Here is a 23,351-nt window from a genome sequence, read left to right on the forward strand (position 1 = left end):
TTTGTAAAACTTGAATTGTGCTGAATTGTGCCACATTTTCTTCAACCGTTTCATGTGGACAACTATCCCATCACTGGAGATCATCAGAGTTACTAGAATCATCCTCTTAGGGCTGGCATTTGAGAACCAAGTTTTGGAGTCAAAAATAGTCGGAAACTCAGTTTTTATATTTTTAATTTTTATTGTCTACATCCCTTCAGCACTAGTCTCTCTAAGAAAACATGGCTCAGTACTAAGCTATCCACCGTATTCATGGCTGTGCTGCTGGAGATTTGACTATGCTAGCAAATTTAACTGATAACAGCAATTGAAACAAAGCAGTTTGTTTTGGTATGTAGTAAGGTTTTTGAGTATTTGGTGAGGAATTTAGCTAAATGAGTTTTTTTTGGTGTGTTACTTTAGTCAGACACCTCTGGTCCTTCCAAAACTCTAACATATTCACATGTTCCCAGTAGTTGTGTTGCTTGCGGCTGCATTTTCAAACAGAAGAAGCTTAATCTGTGGCTTAATATGATACATGTGAAAGATGGATTATTCCTGCAATCTGTACATTATTTTCCATCATGTACCAACTGCGGGTCATTTCTGGTCGTTTTACCAATATTTTTAAGGTGAAGAAGCTGGCATGACAATATTATCCCTTTTAAGAAGTAAACTTTTATGTTCCTCCATGTTTTTAACAAAATTGTATGAAATGCATCATACAAATAAAGCTAGTAAAATTACTAGCTTTATTCTACGTCAGCTAGTTCACTTGACTGACACTAAAATGTAATAACATCTTGTTTTACTTGATGCTACTCAGAAAGTCTGAATAAATTTCAGACTTAATATTTTTCTTCTCTTTTTCATCAGACCTACTTTCTGTGTGTTGTCTTGTTCTGAGTTCTTTGTGCTGCTGGTTTTATCTCCAGGCTGAGGGAGGGACAAAAGCTGGAGCGGTGGCCAAAGTAGTGGCCGCCGTTGACCTGGCTCGTATTCGCCAACCCATGCATGTCGAAGGCGGTCGAGCTGAAGAGGTCGAGACTGTAGAGGCAGAAATGAGGCAGCAGACAGTTGCTATGTCTGCCGATCAACAGTATCAAATTGGCTGGATGTCAACGAGAATGCAGGCTGGTCAAATGCTCACTGCTGCTCAGGAGTTCACATCTGACCTGCAGTCTCAGGTTAGAAGCACTACATGTAAAGAAAAGAGCAAGACCTTAATTTGACAAAAATAAATCATTTTACTTTGTCAGCGAGGTTAAATTTCCACTAGCAAAACTTTTTGTTAGTTCTAACAGTTATATTAATTTTTGTGCTTAAAACTAAATATAGTTTAAGTTTTCATTTTAAACAATGTTCTGACGAATGATTATTATTAAATTACTTTGAATTTGCTATTTTTCACCGACTATCTTACTGAGCAGCTCTGAGCGTCTACTTGACATGCTAACGCTTCTGTGTTGATCACCACAGATTCAGAGAGGAACAGAAATCTCCTCCAGAGTGGAAACTGGTCTCACTCCATCTCCAGTTCCACAATTCATGGTTTCTAAAGTTTCTGTCCCCAAACCAGAGTCTGTTGGGGAGGTAAGAGAGGCAGAATCAGGCAAGCAGTAGGACATAGCCAGAGTAAAAATGAGAAACTTAAAAAAGTGAAATAATGACCAATGCTTTGGTGTGAGTTACAACTGATAGGTAGTTGACTCTCTAACTTCAGTTTTCAGTTGTTCTCTGGCTTTATGGCAAAATGTTTGCTGCCAGCTTTGCAGCATCTGCCAGCCTCTAAAGGTTTGATTCTTTCAAAAACAATATCTACAATCACACATGCTTCATGAACAGGTGTGATCATAGATGGCTGCAGATGCCACTTATTGTCTCATGTTTAGAGTTCCACACTGATAAGATAAGAAATTTCTACCTCTGATTTTCCTGGTGTCTAACTGAGTTAAATATATATATATATATATGACTACTTTGTATCAGGTTAGACCCATTAGTTAAGCTTTACTCTTTGACATCCTAACTCTTATTTGCCTGGCACCATTGCTATATGGTAAATGTAAAATATTTCTCAAATGATCTAAAATAAACCAAACACTCTAACTCTTATCAGTGTTTGTATTGTGTTAGTCGACAGGAGTTTGGTTATTACTGCTTGCCTGAGATGCAAACCTGTTTTATAAAGCGATTCTAGAGGTGTTTGAACATCTTTAACAAATGAAGCCCTCTTTAACCTTCCCCTTTTTTATTACGCTCCTGACTTAATTTATTAATCCGAAAACAAATTTCGTTTTCTTCCCATAATTAATCCTGCTTCATCTAAAATTCCTCTCATTTGATCCTGTTATAGTTCTAATAAAACTAACGGCCCATAGATCCTTTGTGTGCTGTGTGCACCTTAGATATAAATCCAGCACATTTCATTCATTCATTGCATTGGAACTTCACTCCTTTTCGCACTTTATAGTGTAAAATGTGAATGACAATAAAGTCTAGTCCAGTCTTTCGTTGTTCTGATGACGGTGTGGCCTTTCCTCCTCTCTGGATTGGTCAGGTGTCCATCGCCGGCTCAGCTATCGCCACTCTGCAGAAAGAGTTATCCTCATCTTCTTCTAGAAAGATCATCAAACCGGTCAAGTCTCCCAGTCCGTCTCTTAAAGTTGTTAGGACCAGTGAGATGCTGGAGTCCATCCCACCGCCGTTCAAAGAATCCATTGAGTCATATCGCTCTGGCACCCAGATTCAGACGGGGGTCGCGTACATGGTGGGAATGGACAGAGTTTATGAGGACTGGAGGACCAAGGTTTGTTCTGTAGCTTGGTGAGATGGATCTGAGCAGAACAAGAAAACCTGATGTGTAGCAAGAAACAGATGGTTCTGAAACCTGCAGTTTGATACCACACACCAGCTTTAAAGGAAGGATTTCCCACAAAACTTTGATTTACTCCAATCTTTCATCTCTCATGAGACAAAGACCTCAAAGCTATGGGTTTTGTTTTCATCTTATGTTTAGGGACTGCCCTCCTGTTAGGTAGAGGTCTGGTTTTCTTGATTTCTGTGAAAAATCCAACAATAAATGTTCTTCTAATGAAAACTTTAACAAGCTTCCTTCTCTGCACTATTGACAACCTCATCCTCACCTCTTGAGCCCATCCAGCACCTTCTTCATTTTTCTGTGTTGTCGCCTCTTCTTCATCACCTCTTGGGGGTGAACATCACATTTAAAGTCCTGTGTGTTGCACTGTTGTTTTAGAAATGGATTTCAATGTCACATTAGTCTAATAGAATTGTCTCTGTTACAGGTGCCAGAGGCAGCAGCTGTACCGTCTGCAGGTGGCGCTGTTGTCCCACCCACCTTGGTCTCTGTAAGTGGCCCAGTTGAGATTGTTGACCACATTATCAACTTTCCACTAAAGTGGTTATTTTCTAAACATAATATGTCAACGCAGGGCTTGAAAAACACAAACGTGACAGAGGGTGAGTCGGTGACTCTGGAGTGTCAGATCAGCAGTCAGCCGGCCCCCGTCATAATGTGGTTCAGGGAGGACTACAAGATCGAGAGCTCCATTGATTTCCAGATCAGTTACGCGAGCGGATTTGCTCGGCTGGTGATACGTGAGGCTTTCGCTGAAGACAGCGGTCGCTTCACTTGCACCGCCACCAACGAGGCCGGAACCATCAGCACCTCCTGCTACCTGCTCGTCCAAGGTCAGTGCATTCTATGAAACTACCGGTCTTACTGGTACTAATACTAACGTTCGGAGTAGTCAAGTTGGGCAAAGTCTGTCCCAACTTGAATCTGATTGAGAATTTGTGTGGGCAGCTAAAGATTGGGGTGATTCAAGCAGACAGTCCAAGCTTGTCAGAATACCAGTAGAAACCTGCAAGAAGCTGAATGGTTTGAGTGCTGTAGTGACATATTGTTTATTGGTTATTGAAAACACTATAAATATGTTTAAGCTTACCAATTCTTAAGAAAAATGTAAATTAAAACAAAAAGTTATTTTCTAAATTAATAAGCTGTTTGAGAGACGTTTGTCTCATATCCTATCAGAAAAAAATTTCTTGGTTGAAAGAACTTTATTTTTCCCACAGTGTCTGAGGACATCGAGGGCAAGCAGGAGGTAGTTTCCACCGAAGTTACTCAGTAAGTCAAGACTATTTTATAAAGTTTGAAAAATAAACCAGTATTTCTTCTTTTTTTTTTCTACTAAAGTTGTTCCTTGTTTTAAATCAGAGTTACAGTAGAAGCTAAAGACGAGACCGAAGTGAGTGCGGTTGAGCCGGATTCCCCTGCTGCTGCTCCCTTCTTCATTAAGACACCCGTTGTTCAGAAGCTGGTGGAAGGAGGAAGCGTTGTGTTTCAGTGTCAGGTGGGCGGAAACCCCAAGCCTCAGATTGTCTGGAAGAAGAGTGGCGTGCCGCTCACCACCGGATACAGGTACTGAAACCTCAGGGAGGAAATCCTTTCTCTTCTTAAGCAAATGTTATGTATCTGGCCTGCTTAAATCCAGTTGATTTCCTAAAACCACCAAGCTGCATCTGATCACCCAAAGTATACTTTGGATTTTAAAATTAAATTATACATTCACAATAACTTTGTACAATCTAATACTGTTTAACAGTGTCATATGATCATATATATATGCTGCTACTACTTTTATTCTGCATCAAGCTTAAACCCATTTAAACAGTATCACCCTGTTCGCTACACTCGTTTTGTCATGTTCACACTAAATGCTCAGGATGTCCAGATCCTCTTGTAATGCAGGAAGAGACTTAATGTGTTTGGCTAAAAGCAAACATAATTTCATAGGTGCCAACAATGTTTATCTATAAAACTTGTCAATCCTTTGTACATAACTTGACTAAACTGCTAACATGCTAACTACCATGAGGCTAACGACCAAGCTCTTTAATGCCAAGCTCAAACTGATCCACCAGCATATTTCTGAAAATTTCTGTATTTTTCTGTTTCAAAACAAAACATGAAAACATCCTTTTAGTTTACAGGAAAAAAATGACTGAGGACATAATCTAATGCTTCAGTTTATATAAAAGGAAAAGGTAGGAACTGATAGTGTTTCCACTTTTTAAAGATGTAATTCAACCACTGCCACGTCTTTTAAGTTATTGATCAAACCTGTACCAAAAATAAAAGACCTGGCCCAGCTTTCTCAAATAGTGAAAACAGTAATAACTCTTAAAAAACACCAAATTACAGTAATGCGTTTACAGTAATCTTTAACTGCAGCTTTAACATTTTTATTTATAACTATTGCAATACCTCACTTTCAAAATACACTAAAACATAAAATAAAATGACAAAATTTTGTATGTTCTGTTGTAGCCACTGAAATTTTATTCTCATTTATAAAGTTAAATATGAATTACCTCAAATCTAAAATAAAAACGGTTAAACACATTCTCTCTCTGATAACATGCCCCACTAAGAAGGAGCCATGCAGCAATTTAGTGATTAAGAAAAGTCATCAAAGGTCCTTTCATCAGCTGATGAATCATTTATCTAATTTTGGCATCATCATATCAATCTGGGCAATCTTTCACTACTTTAGTAACTCAGTTATTATTATTTAGTTTTATTTTATATTTGCATTCCCATGTCTTCTAATAGTCTTCAAATAACTCGAATACTAGAATAATCAGCCTTAGTATGAGGAATATTATATAGCTCACTGTCTGTGTTCATCAGGTATAAAGTTGCCTACAAGAAAGAGACCGGAGAGTGTAGATTGGAGATCTCGATGACCTTTGCAGACGATGCAGGAGAATATTCTGTCTTTGCCAAGAATCAACTTGGCGAAGTCTCAGCGTCCATCAGTCTTCTGGAGGAAGGTATGTCCACAAACAGCACCTAAACAGTAAAAACAAGAGACACATGAAAAGGAAACTGGGTTTAAATATGAATTGCTGATCACACTGACTATATCACAGACAGAACAATTGTTTTGTTTACAGAGGAATATGAAGTGTACATGAAGAAACAGGAAGTGACAGCTCCAGTGCAGGAGCCCAAACCTGGAGACATTCCCCCCATCACAGTGGATACAATGACCACCGTTATCTCCGGACAGGTACAAGAAACATTTATCATAGCAGCTTTTGGCAGTTTGGCAATTCATCTTTGTTAGAAACTTTACATACATTATAAGGTTCTTTCTCTAATTCAGTAGAAATCTGTGTTTTTAAGCAACTTTTGTAACTCTTTATGCATTTATCAAAGCAGAAAAATTAAGCCACTGATAATTTTTTCACTTAACTTATAAAGATCTAATATTTTTCATGAAATCTGCAGGAATTCCATTTGTCTGCCATGGAGCTGAGAATCATTCAGGAGATCGAGCTCACCATCATGAAGATCACCTACAGAGAGATTGTAACTGAGGACGGAGAGTTGATGGTGACCGCCACTGCCACTGAGGCGGTGCAGCCAGCCTTCGACACTCCGGTCAAAAACTACAGAATCATGGAGGGAATGAGCGTCACCTTCCACTGCAAGATGTCTGGAATGCCGCTCCCCAAGGTGAGAAATCTTTAAATAAAAGGTTCTTCTTTGATTACTTCTATTAAACAAATCACCTGCAACAGACATGACGGAGACAGTCAAACAGGATTCACTGACTCCTTGACTTTGTGGCAGATTGCTTGGTTCAAAAATGGCCAGCGCATCAGGCCCGGTGACCACTACCAGATGGAGGTTCTCCAGGATGGACGAGCCAGCCTCCGCCTATCTATGGTGCGACCAGAAGATGAAGGCGTGTACACTGCCTTCGCCACCAACATGAAAGGAAATGCTGTCTGCTCAGGGAAGCTATATGTGGAGTCATCTGCAGCCGCTCCTCAGAGATACACACCACAACCTGCAGTGCAGAGGATCAGGTAAAATATGAGTCAAAGCAAATTCTTCAAAGTGTATGATTTAAATGCTCATTACATTTTGAATGTTCCTCAGATCCACATCACCTCGTTCTCTGAGCCGCTCTCCTGGCCGCTCACCTAGCCGTTCACCCGGACGATCTCCCGCTCGTCGGCTTGATGAGACTGACGAACAACAGCTGGAAAGACTTTACAAACCCGTATTTGTCATGAAACCTACTGCATGTAAATGCTCTGAGGGACAAACTGCCAGATTTGACCTGAAGGTTGTTGGCCGACCAATGCCTGACACCTATTGGTTCCACAATGGTGAGACACACATAAAAGGAATCTTCATTGAAGGTGTTGATAAATGTAGAATTACTCAATCCAGCTTCAATTATGTGGCCTTTTCAGGACAACAAATTGTTAGTGACCACACCCATAAGATTGTGGTTAAAGAGGATGGGACTCAGTCCCTGATCATTGTTCCAGCCATGCCCCATGACTCTGGAGAATGGACAGTGGTGGCTCAGAACAGAGCCGGGCGCTCATCCATCTCCGTCACTCTCACAGTTGATGGTAAGACTTCACTGTACAGTTTCCATGACCGCTGCTTAAGGTTTACTGCAAGACAATCCTTTGGGACATATGTTGACATAATGTTTCTATCTTTTTTAGCTAAGGAAACCTTGGTCCGTCCCCAGTTTACTGAGAAACTGAGGAACATCAGTGTGAAAGAGGGCACTCTGGTTGAACTGGCTGTTAAAGCCATTGGAAACCCACTGCCTGACATCGTCTGGCTGAAAAACAGCGACATCATCACCCCACACAAGCACCCACACATTAAGTATGTCTCATATTAAAATAAACTCTAATATCTGCTCTGAGTTTCTGGAAAATCCACAGTAGTATTAGAATGTTCTTGTATTTAGAGCATTGTATCAAAATAAGTCAATCCTATTTAAGAGAGCTGTTTAATCTGCTTGTAATGCAGGATTTCTCCTCTTTAAGAGAGTAAGTCTAGTAGTTAATATCCAAAGTGTCTGAAGTTGTTAATATGAAACTTTGCTGTTTTAGGATTGAAGGAACCAAAGGAGAGGCCAAATTCCAAATCCCCTCAGCAGGCGGACCAGACAGTGCATGGTACACTGCCACAGCCATCAACAAGGCTGGCAGAGACACCACCCGCTGCAGAGTCAATGTTGAGGTTGAATATGTTGAGCCTGAACCAGAGAGGAAGCTCATTATTCCCAAAGGAACCTACAAAGCCAAAGAGATCACCCCCCCAGAGCTGGAGCCTCTCCACATGCGTTATGGCCAAGAGCAGTGGGAGGAAGGCGACCTTTATGACAAGGAGAAGCAACAGAAACCATTGTTTAAGAAGAAGCTCACATCTGTCCGAATGAAGCGTTTTGGTCCAGCCCACTTTGAGTGCAGGCTGACTCCGATTGGAGACCCCACCATGGTGGTGGAGTGGCTGCATGATGGCAAGCCTCTGGCTGCTGCCAACAGGCTGCGTATGGTCAATGAGTTTGGCTACTGCAGCCTGGACTATGAGGTTGCTTATGCAAGAGACAGTGGTGTGATCACCTGCAGAGCAACCAACAAGTTTGGAGTCGACCAGACCTCAGCTACCCTGATTGTCAAGGATGAGAAAGGCCTTGTTGAGGAATCTCAGCTTCCTGAAGGCAGGAAGGGAGTTCAACGAATTGATGAAATGGAACGACAGGCTCATGAAGGTGGACCTTATGGAGTAACTGCTGAAGAAGAAACAGAGAAAATGAAACCTGAGATTGTCCTTCTCCCTGAGCCTGTCAGGGTTATGGAAGGTGACACAGCCAGATTCCGCTGCAGAGTGACCGGCTACCCTGCTCCCAAGGTTAACTGGTACCTTAACGGACAACTCATCCGCAAAAGCAAGAGATACAGACTTCGCTATGATGGCATTTACTACCTGGAGATTACAGATATCAAATCCTATGATTCAGGAGAGGTAAAAGTTATAGCAGATAACAACCTGGGTTCAGCTGAATATGTTGTGAAGTTGGAGATTCAACAGAAGGAAGACTTCAGAACTCATCTGCGCCGTGCTGCTGAGGGTAAAGCAAGTGAAGCTCCTGCTGAGTCAGGAAGAGTACCATTTGAGGTGGTGAAGGCTGAGCAACCCACTGAGGACACTCAGCTGAAGGAGGTGGTCAAGCTTAAGAAAGCCCAGAGAATTGTCCACGAAAAAGCCGTAGAAGAGTCTGAGGAACTGAGGAGCAAATTTAAGCGCAGGACAGAGGAAGGCTATTATGAGTCCATCACTGCTGTTGAGCTCAAGTCACGTAGGAGAGATGATTCTTATGAAGATCTGCTACGAAAGACAAAAGAGGAGCTTCTTCACCATGCAAAGGAAAAGGAGGAGGCTGAGAAGAAGAAGGAGGAAGAGCGCCTCAAACTCACTGCAAAACCTCTGCAACCAGAAAGGATCAAGCTTTCACCCAGCATGGAAGCTCCTAAGATCCTGGAGCGCATCACCAGCCAGACAGTTGCACTGGGAGATGAAGTCAAATTCAGAGTCAGAGTTGTTGGTAGACCAGATCCTGAGTGCCAGTGGTTCAAGAATGGTGTTCAGTTGGAAAAATCAGACCGCATTAACTGGTTCTGGCCTGAAGACCATGTGTGTGAACTTGTGATCAGAAACGTGTCAGTCGAGGATTCAGCTAGCATCATGGTTAAGGCAACCAACAAGGCTGGAGAGACATCCAGCCACGCTTTCCTGCTGGTGCAAGGTACCACAACAGTGAATACTTCAAACTATAACTTGTTTCCTCTTGAATAACATGTTTTCTAATCAAACATGATGTGATGTTTTTGCAGCAAAACAAGTCATCACTTTTACACAGAAGCTTGAGGAGCTCAATGCCAAAGAGAAGGATACCATGGCTACATTTGAGTGTGAAACTAATGAGCCTTTTGTTAAGGTTAAATGGCTCAAGAATAACATGCAGATCTTCTCAGGAGATAAATACAGGATGCACTCTGACAGAAAGGTCCACTTCCTGTCTGTGCTGATTCTTGAAATGAGGGATAACGCAGAATATTCATGCGTGGTTGTAGATGATGAGAACATCAGAACCAGCGCCAAGCTCAATGTTGAAGGTTTGTTGATAATGATGAAATCATGGTCAAAGCTTAAAAAACTTTAATGATTTCATTGAAATAAAGATTTCATTTGAAGACTTGTTGTATATAGTAGCTTCTATTTGACAATAAATAGCACTTGGTGAATATTCAACAAAGCATTAGTTTCTTAAGAGCTTTATTTGATCATACTATCAACAGGAGCTCCTCTGGAGATGGTGAAGCAGCTGGAGAACACCGAGGTGCCTGAGACATACTCTGGAGAATTTGAATGTGTTGTAACTCGTGAAGATGCTGAAGGCACCTGGTACTTTGAGGACAAGCTGCTCTCTCCCAGTGGTAAATACGTCATGATCTCCCGCCGTGGAAGACACAGTCTGTCTGTGAAAGATGTCAAGAAGGAAGATCAGGGCAAATATACTTTCAAAGTGGGTGAATTCACAACAACTGCCTCACTAAAGATGAAATGTAAGTCATTATTCACATTGTAAATGAGTGACATATATTTTGATCACTTTTTTCTACTTAGTTGGTCTTTAACTTTAGGAGGTAACTTTTAACTTTTTGAGTTTTTTTTGGCTTCCCTTTCTGAATACTTTTGTCTTCATGTCTTAGTGCGTCCCGTCACCCTGGTTCAGCCTTTGACGGACCTAACTGTTTGCGAGGGTGATATTGCCCAGCTTGAGGTCAAGTTCTCACAAGAAAATGTTGAAGGCAGCTGGAAGAAGAATGGACAACCAATTACATCTTCTGACCGTGTGCACATCGTTATTGATAAACAAGTCCACAAACTCCTGATTGAAGATGCTATCAAGGATGACTTTGGATCATATTCATTTGTAGCTCCTGATCATGATATCACAACCACTGCAAAGCTGTTGATTCAGAGTAGGTCTCTCAAACTCATATACTTAAATAAAACAACATTCTGTCTCCAAATAAACATTTTTGAAATGGAATGCCTCTTTGTTGCAGGTATTGGCATCCTTGTGTCATTAAAGGATGCATCTACCATTGAAGGCACCAAAGCTGTCCTGGAGGCCAAGATCTCTGCTCAGGATGTTAGCTCTGTCAAGTGGTACCACAATGACAATTTGTTGGTGCCCAGTGACCGGGTCTGTATGGTGGCAAAGGGAACCAAGCAGCGTTTGGTTTTCACCAGGACCTACGCTTCTGACGAGGGTCGCTACAAACTAGTTGTTGGCCGAGTGGACACCAGCTGCAAACTCTCTGTTGAGCGTAAGTTACCCACAGTGACTCTCCTAGCATGTGTTTGTTAATAAACAAATGGCAAAATGTCCTACTGCTCAAAACCTTACTTTTTCATAATTTTAACAAAAGAAACATAGTTTGTATGGTGGTTAGAAAAACTTGCTTGCTACCAGGTCAAGATAAGTGGTAAACAATGCACAATGACCTCTTCATCATTTCATCAAAATAAATGATCAACATTTTAATTGAAAATGTTTAACATGCTGTTGTTATATATATATATATATATATATATATATATATATATATATGCATTTATTTATTTTTTATGTTAAACTTACATTAGACTTTACAATAAATGTGTGTAATATTCCCAGGATCTTATTGCATATACATGTGGCATAGCATTCTTCATTAAATCTAAAGAAATTGTTAGGATCAGAAGATAAGTCTTCACAAACTTGATTTGATCTGAACATCAAGCTAAGTTGAATTCAATAAAGGGTAGTATACCTGTCATTGCTCCATCTATAGGATATTTTGAGAATTGCATAACTTGTGTTTTACTTCAACAGCTGTGCAGATCCTGAAGCCAATGAAGGACATGGAGTGCTCTGAATCTGAGAACGTCTCCTTCGAAGTTGAGGTTTCCCACCCAGGTATCGACCCCTATTGGACCTTCAAGAACCAGCCACTCAAAGCCAGCGGCAGCCACAAGATGGAAACCAAAAATAAGCACCACACCCTGACAGTCATCAACGCAATGAAGGATGAAGAGGGCGAGTACATGTTCGCTGCTGGTGAGAAGACGTGCAGAGCTTCACTTACTGTGACAGGTATGCTGGATATGACTTTAACAAGCTGAATGCCCTCTGTGACAGTCTCTTTAATGATGATGTAACCGTCCTGTGTCACCAGGTGGTGCCATCAAGAAACCTTTGCGAGATCTGGTTGTAGCTGACTCCCAGACTGCTGTGCTGGAGTGTCAAGTCGCAAACCCATCTGCTGAAGGAAAGTGGCTGAAGGATGGACAGCCCGTCGATTTCAGTGAGAATGTGCTGAGTGAGGTGGACGGTGTCGTGAGACGTCTTGTCATTGTTATCACAAAAGCCACGGATATTGGAGAGTACACGTATCAAGTGGCCACCTCCAAGACCACCGCCAGTCTGAAAGTTGAAGGTAGGACTGTTTTTTTTAAAATGTACTCAGAAAATAAGCTGTAATATGAATTTAAATTTCAAAAATCATTTACAAACTGAGCTGAAAAATAAAATTAATTCTGTATATTGGTTAACTGATTAATAGAAACATATACTTACTGCTGATCGATCCAAGCAGGATATCTTCTAAAATAATGAACTATAACTTTAGAATGAGACACTTCTGAATCTCATTAAAATCATGATTCAATGCTGTTAAAACAATAATTACATTTTCCTCTGCAGCTGTGAAAATCAAGAAGACCCTGAAGAACCTGAATGTGGTCGAGACTCAGGAGGGTGTATTCAGTCTTGAGCTGACCCATGAGAACGTCAGGGGAGCACAGTGGATCAAGAATGGTGTTGAGATCCAGTCCAGTGATAAATTTGAGATCAGTATGGAGGGCACAGTTCACACACTGAAGATCAACAACTGCTCCACACAAGATGAATCAGTTTACTCCTTCAAACTTGGAAAGCTGTCTGCAAACGCCAGACTTAATGTTGAAAGTAAGTATAGCACTAAGTTGGGATTCACAAAACAGATTTTTTAAAGTGTTTTTATGAATGTGAACTCTCTCCCAGCTCTTAAGATCCTGAAGAAGCCAAAGGACGTGACATCACTGCTGGGTGCAACAGCTATGTTTGAAGTGGGCATCTCTGAAGACAACATCCCAGTTAAATGGATGTTCAAGAACACTGAGCTGAAGTCAAACGAGCACTACACCATACTTTCTGAGAAAAGGACTCACAAATTAGTCATCCAGGATGTGGACAGCAGCAAAGAGGGAGAATACACTGCGGTGATTGGTCACCTGCACTGCAGTGCTCATCTCACTGTTGAGTGTAAGCCTTAAAAAAATATTATTTTCTAGTATTAATGGATTACAGGAAGCAAACCATTTGAGCCTGTGTTGTTTCTGCAGCTCTGCGGGTAACCAAACCCCTTAAGAACGTAGAGGTCCCTGAAACCCAGGTGGCCACTTTCGAGTGTGAAGTTTCTCACTTCAACGTGCCGTCCACCTGGCTAAAGAACGGTGTCGAGATTGAGATGAGTGAGAAGTTCAGGATTGTGGTTCAGGGGAAACTTCACCAGCTGAAGATCATGAACACCAGCAGGGATGACTCTGCAGAGTACACCTTCGTCTGTGGGAATGACCGAGTGTCAGCAACGCTCACTGTCAACCGTAAGATCCAGAGAAACAATTTTGTGAAAGAGTTCTTCTTAAAAACTGCTGCCTCTTTCCCTATAAGCATCCTCATCTAAGTGATTGGAGTGTAAAATCTTTTCTTCAGTTTTTTCTCTAAGGGTGAAGGAATTCATGAACTTAACTTCAGGACTCTTTCTTTTCAGCTATTCTGATCACAACAATGCTGGAGGACCTGAATGCTCAGGAGAAAGACACCGTCACGTTTGAGGTGAACGTCAACTACGAGGGAATCACTTACAAATGGCTCAAGAACGGTGTGGAGATCAAATCCACAGACAGATGCCAGGCTCGCTGCAAACAATTCAATCACACTCTGAGCCTCAGGAACGTCCACTTTGGAGACAGCGCTGAGTACACCTTCACAGCCGGGTCCGCAGCTACCAAAGCTAAACTCTATGTGGAGGGTAAGATGTGGAAATGTCTACAATTGTGGTTATTAAATACTTTTTAACTGTCCAACTCTCAGAAATACCAAAAAATAACATAAAGACCCTAATAACTTGGTAACAATTGTTACTTTTGCTTAAAGTGTAATATTTATATCCTGCAGCTCGTGTGATTGAATTCACTAAACACCTGAAGGACCTGAAGATCACAGAGAAGAAAAGGGCAACCTTTGAGTGTGAAGTTTCTGAGCCGAACGTCCAGGTGATGTGGATGAAGGACGGCCAGGAGCTGGAGATGTCTGACAGGTAAAAAGAAGTTCTCATTCAAGTGAAGGAACTTTTTAGACATTTTTCCAACATTATCAACAACTTCTGGCTTTTTAAAATTTATTTTCCTGCAGGTACAAAATGACCTCAGACAAGTTTGTGCATCGTCTGGTTCTGCCGTCTGTCCGTATGTCTGATGCCGGCGAGTACACAGCCGTAGCCGGGGCGAGCATGTCGGTTGGACACCTGGGAGTCGAGGGACGAGATGTTAAAATCTCTGAACCTGAAAGCAGAGACATTACAGTGAGTTTACCTGTTATGTGGAGCTTCAACCCAATCTGAGTTTTGATTCTGCTCCTTGAATAGTTTCTTAATTTCATGTATGAAGCTGAGATGATCATCTTTTTGTCCAGGTGGTGGAGAAACAAAGAGCAACCTTTGAGTTTGAGGTAAACGAGGATGAAGTGGAGGGTCACTGGCTGAGGAATGGAGCAGAGATTCACTTTGCAGAGGAAGAGAGGTTCAACTACGCCATCATCAGGAAACTGCATCGCCTCACTATCTCTGAGACATTCAGGAGTGATGCTGGAGAGTACACCTTCATCGCCGGCAAAAACCGCAGCACCATGAACCTTCACGTGAGATGTAAGAGGTCCTTCAGTCAGCAGTTTGACACATTTTTCCGGAACAAATATATTCCTGATTTACTGCAAAAACATTTAAGAAGTATTTCACATCTGTGCTAGAGAGAATGTTCCTCATCAGTAGTTTTTTGCTGAGTGATGTTCAAAGGAAAAATGTTATTTTGTTGAACGTAAAAGGTATTTTCACAAATTCTGCTCTGCTTTTTACCTGAATGTTTGGTTTTCTATGTTCAGTGCCAGAGCCGCCTCAGATCGTACGCCACATGCAGGCCCAGACGGTGGTGTCGGGTCGGTCTGTGCGCTTCTCGGCGCAGGTGAGCGGCCTTCCTCAGCCTCAGGTGACCTGGTACAAAGACTCCCAGCTTCTGTCCACAAGCTACAAATGCAAGTTCCTCCACGACGGAGATGAGCACACACTTCTTCTGCTGGAGGTCTTCCCCGAGGACGCCGCCGTCTACAGCTGTGAGGCCAAGAACGACTACGGAGAGGCAACAAGCTCCGCCCCTCTCACTGTGGAAGGTCAGACATAGTTTATTTTTGAAGCATCAAAGCTTTTAGTTTTATATTTTTCTAATTCAAAAAGAAGAAGAAAAATATTCTGGGCAAAATAAGTGCTTAGAATAATTATCTTATTATTTGAAGCAATTATTTTAATTAATTGAGGGACTTAATAACTGAACATTTATGTAACTAAATAAAATATCAGCATTAAATTTTTAAGTAGAAGAAAGCATCAGGTTAAATAAAGTTAGGTTCATTTTATGACTTTGTTTTAAATGTTTTATAATTAGTACAATTAAGTTTATTTGCTAGGATATTACACCATCCAATGTTGTCTTGAGAGATTTTTTTCCCCAAGTCATGTTAAGGGAAAAAAAAATAGAATTATTAAGTTCATAGAGAAAATTTATATAATCACTGTGGATGAGCAGAAAGAAGTAATCATTACCATGTCAGTAAACTGAACACGTTATCTTTCAGTTCCTGAGGTGATTGAAACCATTCGGATTTCTCCTCCGGTTCTGATCACTCCTATGAGGGACATTCTGGTCTCAGAAGGACATCCTGCCCAGCTGAAGTGCCTTGTCTCTGGGGAAGGTATACACCTCTCATCAACTCCCCCTGGTTGATAAATCAAATGAGTTTTGGATCTGCTAACCTCTGTAATTATCGGGGCTGTTTCTAAACACGTCATGTGGTGCTGACTTTCGTGAACGCTGTGTCCCCAGATCTGCAGATTTCTTGGTTCTGTAATGACAAAGAGATCCGGCAGTCTGACATCTTCAGGATGTCTCATTTGGATGAAACCTGCCTGCTGGAGATTTCCAAAGTCCTCCCTTCACATGAGGGAGAGTATTCGTGCATTGCCACAAACATAGCAGGAATGGTCACATGTTCTGCCACTTTGAACCTTGATGGTGAGTTTGAAATAATATCAACTGGCATGCAGTGTTTTTAAAATAAAACGGCGTGAGTGAGGCCACCACTTACTGCATGGTCTTCAGACGCTAATCTCAGAAAGCATGATATCTACCTGCCATGTCCTCACAGAGCTGCTCTGATTTTTAGCTTCAATAGCAAATAAAATGATCATCTTCTTGGATATTTGTGCTACCAGAACCTGTATTTAGACATAATTGTAGTGGTATCTTGATGACAGTAGGGAGGAAGTGCCTTATTCTTTGTGCATGTAGAGAACTTAGTAGCTTTAGTTTGACCTATTTCTTGCTATAAGCCTTATCCTACAGGATTTTCTGCTGTGCTGCATGATATCATCTCTTCCTACTTCTGCAGCTCCTAACAGTGTTTTTTGAGACACAAATCTTTGTTTCAGAGTAAATCAGCATGGTTGAAACAGCTGGACTGTGGAAGTTCAGCTTTTCGGATTCCTTACACTCACGGACATAATCCACATCTGTTTCATAAATTTTGGCTCCTGTCAAGTTTGCATGATTGACTGTGGAAAACAGCCACTGTCCAGTCTTCACTGAGCCTGACTGATCCTCAACACTCCAACCCAACTGCACTTTGGAAAACAAATAACCAGGAAAAATCACCGGAATTGTGCTGTGTTGACTTAATTCTTCTATTCTTTCTTACTGCCCAGATGAAAAAGCCTTAGATAGCGTGTCGAGTTCTGAGACTAAAATAACTCAGACACTGGAGGCTCAGACAGAGGGTTTCAGCTCTCTGTCGATGGGTCAAACAACCCACAGTTTTGAGTTTTCCGAGGTTGTCTCTGAAGCTTCCTCCATGTCTTTGAGGACGTTTGAGATTCAGATGGAGAGTGTAACCTCAGTGGAGATGAGCTCTCGAAGCCTCTTTGATTTGAAACTCTCAGCCAGCCCCCAGCTGCTGATGGAAATGAGCGACATCAGAGTGAAAAGTGGTGAGATGGCTGAGTTCAGCTGCTCGTTCGATGGACAGCCCTTCACTGGAGTGGTATGGGATCATAACGGTCAGAACTTGTTGGACACGGACCGGGTAAGGAGCTCTCAGAGTGGGGGCCTGTTGTCTCTGGTCATCCACAGTGTCGACATGGCCGATCAGGGAATATACTGCTGCACAGCTACCAACCAACACGGTCAAAACAGTTCTTCTGCCAGACTCACAGTTGAAGGTGGTTAATCTTTCTTTATTGTGATTTCCAACTGGTCCATTTCACTTCTCCATCTGCTCTCCCTGCTTTGGACCCCCTTTTCATAACGTAATATTGCCTCCTAGTTTATAATCTGTTAGAATAATGTAATAACAACCTCTATAGTGTAGTTTTGCTCCCTCCCACCATATCGCCTTCACCTCACTAATCTCATTCTCCATCCTACTAACCTTTTATTGATTATAGCCATAGCCGTTTACTCTCTGACCCCTAATTACTCTCCCTAACTTTATTCTCACTCAGCTAAAGAAGCAAACCTCAAAGCAGACACCCCCATCCCCACCGATTCTGTTCGTAAAGTGTCTCAACCAGAAAGGGAAAGCTCTAGAGATCTTTCTGAGCAAGAGAAGCAGGAGTCCAAGACGAAGCTCCAGTCTTTGCCTAAATCCTCCCAGAGACCGTACCACCTCATCAGCCAGTTGTATTTCCCAGATGTCATGCCTCAAGATGAGCGGAGTCAACGCCTCTCCAACAGCCCAGAGTTTCTGATCAAACTCCCCCCTGAGTTGCTGATCCAAAACAAAGACAGTAACTCCCTGTACTGCATTATGAAAGGCCTTCCCACTTCACTTGTCATTTGGCTTTACAACCGTCTGAATGTCAAGGATTCTGTTTGGTACTCTCTGAAACAAGACAGCTCTTTTTGCTGTGTAAATGCTAATAATGTGGGAGCCAGACCAGGGGGCTCTCACTATTTCAAAAATCTAACCTCAGCTGGGGATGCTGAGTGCAGCACAGTGATGAAAGGTTGGCATTTGCATGCTTTTGGTCCTTCTGCTCAGTCTGACTTTCTGTGGCCTGCACCCATGCACATTGTTTTTCACCTGCACAGCCATCATGAACACACTTCTTCACAGGGCAATTCTTCTTCTACGTCTTTAACAATGTTTAGGCAAGGTCTCTGACTCTGTGTCTTGCATTTTGACTAAAACCTTAGTAGAGATATGAAGAGGGACAATCACAAAACTTTACCAAGAAGACAGATGTGCCACGCACTAAAAAGAACAAATGGAGGCATGAAAGAAGAACAGGTCAAAGAAACAACCCAAATGGATCATATGGCTGCACGACTCTTCACAGATTCTAACCGCCTTGCACTATGAATTCAGCTATAAAAATGTTTTTAACTGTAAATAATCTGTGTCTTTACAGTAACCGAAGTGGAGAAGGAACCAGTGGTAAAGGAGGACGTTAAAGGTAAATACTGCTTCAACAGTACTATATGTTTATATAGAGTAGTGTTGAATTATCTTTATTATATCTTAACTATTATGTATTTCACTATGTGCTGTCTATGCTAGAAATTAGTCTGTTTTGATATGGTAGTTTTGTTCTATTTTAATTTAAATTTAATGCAAATTGTTTCCACCAATGTGAATGTATTTTTAAAATCTTGTGATATTTTTGACAGAACACACAATGATTTTATGAGAAAACATTTTTGAACAAAAATAGTGTTTAGTGTTAGCTTGTTTAAATGTTACATTTTTAGTACATCAGCATCTCATCCTGCAGTCAAATACAACTTGTCTGTAAATGAAAAAAAAAAAACACTGTGATTTCACTTGAGCTGATTGATGCTGGGATGTGTGATTTACTTTCAACTGTCATTACTCCACTCAGCCTTTTCTAGCTCAACGATCACAGTGGAAGAGGAAACCCAGGAGTCATACTACACTGGCTTAAAATTACCCGACAAAACCAGAACACTTGAACTCAAACCAGAAACTAAGCGTTTCTCCAGCTCTTTGGAGAGGAAAAAAGAAAAACCTGTTTTCCTTAGCAAACTTTCTTCAGCAGCCGCAATTGTTGGAGAAACTTTTGCCTTTACTGTCAAAGTGTCCGGATTCCCAAAGCCCTCTGTTCAATGGTTCCACAATGGACAGATAATAACCAGTTCATCAGTTTATACATTTATTCATGAACAAGATGAGTACAGTTTAGTTATTAACAAAGTTCAAAGGGAATTTGAGGGAGAGTACTCCTGTACAGTCAGCAACAGGTTTGGCCAGTCAACTTGTTCTTCTTATCTTCATGTTCAGCTAAAGGAGCCAGAGCGAGAGAAAAAGGTTGATGACAAAGCACCTGCAGCAACTGGTCAACCTCCAAAGTTCATGAAAGCTATAGAGTCAGTTCAGTTATCAGAGGGTGGGCAGTGTTTTTTCAGGTATGTGCTGACTGGAGAACCACTCCCTGATGTTCAGTGGTTAAAAGGAAGCATCCAGATTGAGCCTGCTGGCTTTAACATGATGGTGAACAACCCAGATGGATCAGGCTTTTTCAGTATTATGAGTGTTAAGCAAGAACATAGTGGTATCTACACATGTAAGGCTTTCAACCCATATGGGGAAGACTCTTGTAGTGCTGAGCTATTGGTATTCAATGGAAAATCTCAAGAAGAGCACAAGTTCATTCAAAAAACTAAAGGCTTGAAGATATCACTAACCGAGCAAAGCACAGAGTCTCGGGTGTACCATGAAAGAAGCCGGTCTGATCAGATGATTTATACCATTAGTACTGAAGACCGGCAGATTATTCCTAGTGAGGAGGTGGAAACCCTCCAAGAGCTGAATATCTCTGCTGCTACTCTTCAAAAAGAGCAACTGACCCACCAAGCTGCCCTTCTGCAGTCTCATGAAATTCATGAGAGTGTTTCCTTGACCCCAGCCCATCCCCCGGAGGTCTTGGCTGTTCCAACAAAGCAACTTCCCAAGGAATCTTTCTTATCTTCAGTCCAGGAGAGACAAAAGATAACAGAGCAGCACTCAGAGAGAATTCTGAGTCCTGAGGTTGTTGAACTGGAGTTCTCAAAAGAACAACAATCTAAAATCATGTCAGCTACATCTGAGGAGGTCCTTTCCCTGAACACTGTGAGAGCTGAGCCTTTGACGGACCGGACTCCAGAGCACATGCAGACCACAACTGAGCCCAAGCAGCTTGTCAGCAGCTACCAAGTGGAATCTGCTTTACCCATTCTTGCTGATGTGTCAGATGCTGTAGAAAGACCAGAGGAGGAGAGAGGTTTTAGAGTTCAAGAGGGGGTTAAGATTTTATACTCTGCTCAATCTGCTGAGCAGTTGTTGCTTACAGAAACACACTCTGAGGCTCTGCTAGCTTTAGACCCTGCCGTTAAACCACAACTTGAAAAGGAACAATCTAAACCAGTGCTAGCACCAGTGAGTGAAACTAGGGTGGCTCTATCTAAAGAGCAGAAATATGAAACACAGATACCGGAGCAAGAAAGCATCCAGCCAAGTAAAGATAAGATATGTAAATCTTCCATAGTAACTGAGGAGAAATATCAGGTTCAGGGTGAACAGACAGTACAAGTGGCACCTCTAGAGACTCCTATATGTCTGCAGACTAGTTGCGAGGATAAACGAGTTTTGAATTTGCAAGTTATCACTGATCAGGGTGTTTTAGAGTCTGAGGGAAGACTCAGCAGTGAAAAGCCCCCAATGGAGCTGGCAGACATGGCTAAGAACCCAACTTTGCTGTACTCAGTGACTCAAGAAGAACAGAGGACTGTGGTATGTGAGGCAACTTCAGAGTTCACAGCAGAACCCGACTATGCATCTGTTCAGCCAAAGAAAGAGCAATCACAGCCAAGATACCTTCAGTCAAGCCATTCTGTATCAGTTTTACCAAAGGAAGGCATCATTGCCTTTACTAAACCTGATCAGCAGGTGGCATTACCAAAACAGGAGCGGGCTCAAAGCCATGCTGCATCCTCGGAGACACAAAGAGAGATCATAGCAGAGTATCATAAAGACCTCAGTGTATCTGTGGATGGGATTAAGGCACAATATCAGACTGAATCTAGACCTCCAAACATTCTTGGTGTGTCCTCCCAGCCCCTGCACCTTCCAAAGGAGACCCCTTTCACTGAAAGCTTGAGAGAGCAGCGAGCATTAGTTCAGAGAGAGGATCAGTGGAATATTATGCAATCCTTGAATGTCGCAGACACTCAGGTTTTAGAGGAGGGTCACACTGCCAGTCTTCACGCTGATGAGAAATTCAAGCCTGAATCAAAAGTTGAACCCAAGATCCCAAAGAGACCTGTATTCATAGAAGAAAAGGCAGTGGCAACTGAAAGATGCACCATCTTAGAGGCTGCTGAGCAGGATTTTGCGGTACAGATCCAGGAGGGACAATCAGTCCGGCAGTCAGTGATGCTAGAAGAAAAGCGGGTCCTCCTGGTCGAACAATCAAGCGGGATACATAAACCAGAAGCTTCCACTGTCAGTGTTAAGACACAACCTAAAGGTGTTGTTTTTATTCATGAGTCTCAGGGTGCTCATGCTCTACCTAAAGAACTCAACTTTGTTCTTAATATCCCAAAACCATCACGTATGACTATTCGGCGTCAGCTTAGAGAAGCTCTTCAGTCTGCTGTGGCCAGTGATCAACCAGTCTTACTAGCAGAAGTGGTGGGAAAGTTAGAAACAGTGGAGATACAGGAGGTCAAAGTTCAACGAGAGCCCAAACGGACCACATTCACATATCTGATCACATCGCCTGGTGTCCCACTGGAGATCACACTGTCCTTCCAAGGAGAATATCCTCAGAAAGCTGATCTTAAGTCTGAGCTGCATGTAGCTCTACGGGCTATGGTTTTCCAGGAGCAGCAAAGTCTTTTGTCAGAACAGCAAGGCATATTGCCAATTGACATACCTCAGAAGGCTCAGATCAGCTCAATACCCTCTAAAGAGATGTTGTCAACCATGATGGACTCAGTGGTAGTGGCAGAGAGTGTTGTTGGGTTTCCTCCAGATGCATCTCATTCTGCAGAAGTCAGAACTGAATTGATGGGTTCTTTCCAAAGTGCAACAATCCAAAGCCACGCTGAGGAATCCAGGAAAGTGAGTCGGACAGAATTTACATCAGAGAGGGACATTACTGAAGTAACCACCTTGTCAGCTGTAGAGCAGGTTCCTGTGGTACAGGTGGACACTTTTGTTCACAGAGAAACCAGAGAGGAGTATCTTTCAGAGGCCATCCTAATCAGCGAGTCCTCTGGCAGCCTTATTGATTATCCAGTTATTATTGAGTCTCTGGAGGATGTTTGTGCTGAAATAAGTGATAAAGTTGTTTTTACCACTACTATCAAGTATGCCACCAAGGTTAACTGGTTTTTCAATGGCCAGCTAGTGAAATCTGGTAAAGAGTTCAAGTGTTCTGAAGACCGTGACACATACACACTAATTGTCAACAAAGTTGTCAAGGAGAGGCATCAAGGAGAATATGTCTGTGAGGCTGAAAATGAAGTCGGCAGGACTACAACATCTTCAAGGCTCACTGTGGTCTCAAAAGGTTTGATGATGGACAGTTCTTTGATATCATCATCAACTAACTTCACACATTAGCTTATATCATGTTCTGCTGTCTCTAGACCTCCAAAAAAATAAAAATTACATTTAAATTTGGAAGTTTGAGGTTTTAATCAGAGACCAGAACCATCCTCACATTTCCTCTCTCCCATCTGCACTTCTCCATAAACATGCCATCCTCACATCCATCCCTCTTTCCTTCTAGGAATTACCTTCCATGTTGTTCAGCACCTGCCATTCCCCATCCTTGATCCATTCCTTGCATGCATACCTTTTTTTCTCAACCTAACCCTGAGACAACTTTCCTCCTCCACAGTCATCACTGGATTCATTTCTTTGAGTCACTCTTCATTCCAGGGCTACTTCAGTCTTCAGAAAAATAGTCAGCTTTGTTTCCATTCAGACTGCTTTACTCACTTTGTCATTTCTTTTTCATTTCTCTCCTCAAAACAC

The 23,351-nt window shown here is 41.9% G+C and overlaps 1 protein-coding gene across 1 annotated transcript in view; it reads left to right on the forward strand.

Annotated features, from left to right (window-relative positions):
• LOC102230320 (titin-like) overlaps window positions 1–23,351 on the forward strand; it is a 163,867-nt gene that overhangs the window by 14,814 nt on the left and 125,702 nt on the right. The window contains exons 8-43 of the mRNA XM_023337299.1: window positions 915–1,166; window positions 1,459–1,572; window positions 2,540–2,788; window positions 3,288–3,350; window positions 3,435–3,693; window positions 4,081–4,132; window positions 4,223–4,426; window positions 5,699–5,841; window positions 5,965–6,080; window positions 6,302–6,529; window positions 6,647–6,885; window positions 6,959–7,191; window positions 7,279–7,443; window positions 7,543–7,711; window positions 7,942–9,638; window positions 9,727–10,008; window positions 10,192–10,458; window positions 10,606–10,878; window positions 10,966–11,229; window positions 11,778–12,038; window positions 12,121–12,381; window positions 12,648–12,911; window positions 12,987–13,247; window positions 13,328–13,588; window positions 13,756–14,016; window positions 14,163–14,304; window positions 14,400–14,568; window positions 14,679–14,910; window positions 15,144–15,428; window positions 15,891–16,007; window positions 16,139–16,327; window positions 17,086–17,529; window positions 17,812–18,315; window positions 18,721–18,765; window positions 19,192–19,943; window positions 19,977–22,881. Of these exons, the coding sequence (XP_023193067.1) occupies window positions 915–1,166; window positions 1,459–1,572; window positions 2,540–2,788; window positions 3,288–3,350; window positions 3,435–3,693; window positions 4,081–4,132; window positions 4,223–4,426; window positions 5,699–5,841; window positions 5,965–6,080; window positions 6,302–6,529; window positions 6,647–6,885; window positions 6,959–7,191; window positions 7,279–7,443; window positions 7,543–7,711; window positions 7,942–9,638; window positions 9,727–10,008; window positions 10,192–10,458; window positions 10,606–10,878; window positions 10,966–11,229; window positions 11,778–12,038; window positions 12,121–12,381; window positions 12,648–12,911; window positions 12,987–13,247; window positions 13,328–13,588; window positions 13,756–14,016; window positions 14,163–14,304; window positions 14,400–14,568; window positions 14,679–14,910; window positions 15,144–15,428; window positions 15,891–16,007; window positions 16,139–16,327; window positions 17,086–17,529; window positions 17,812–18,315; window positions 18,721–18,765; window positions 19,192–19,943; window positions 19,977–22,881 (12,622 nt within the window). The remainder of the gene's footprint in view (window positions 1–914; window positions 1,167–1,458; window positions 1,573–2,539; window positions 2,789–3,287; window positions 3,351–3,434; window positions 3,694–4,080; window positions 4,133–4,222; window positions 4,427–5,698; window positions 5,842–5,964; window positions 6,081–6,301; window positions 6,530–6,646; window positions 6,886–6,958; window positions 7,192–7,278; window positions 7,444–7,542; window positions 7,712–7,941; window positions 9,639–9,726; window positions 10,009–10,191; window positions 10,459–10,605; window positions 10,879–10,965; window positions 11,230–11,777; window positions 12,039–12,120; window positions 12,382–12,647; window positions 12,912–12,986; window positions 13,248–13,327; window positions 13,589–13,755; window positions 14,017–14,162; window positions 14,305–14,399; window positions 14,569–14,678; window positions 14,911–15,143; window positions 15,429–15,890; window positions 16,008–16,138; window positions 16,328–17,085; window positions 17,530–17,811; window positions 18,316–18,720; window positions 18,766–19,191; window positions 19,944–19,976; window positions 22,882–23,351) is intronic.

The sequence above is a fragment of the Xiphophorus maculatus genome, chromosome 7 (assembly GCF_002775205.1).
Source record: "Xiphophorus maculatus strain JP 163 A chromosome 7, X_maculatus-5.0-male, whole genome shotgun sequence".
NCBI lineage: Eukaryota > Metazoa > Chordata > Actinopteri > Cyprinodontiformes > Poeciliidae > Xiphophorus > Xiphophorus maculatus.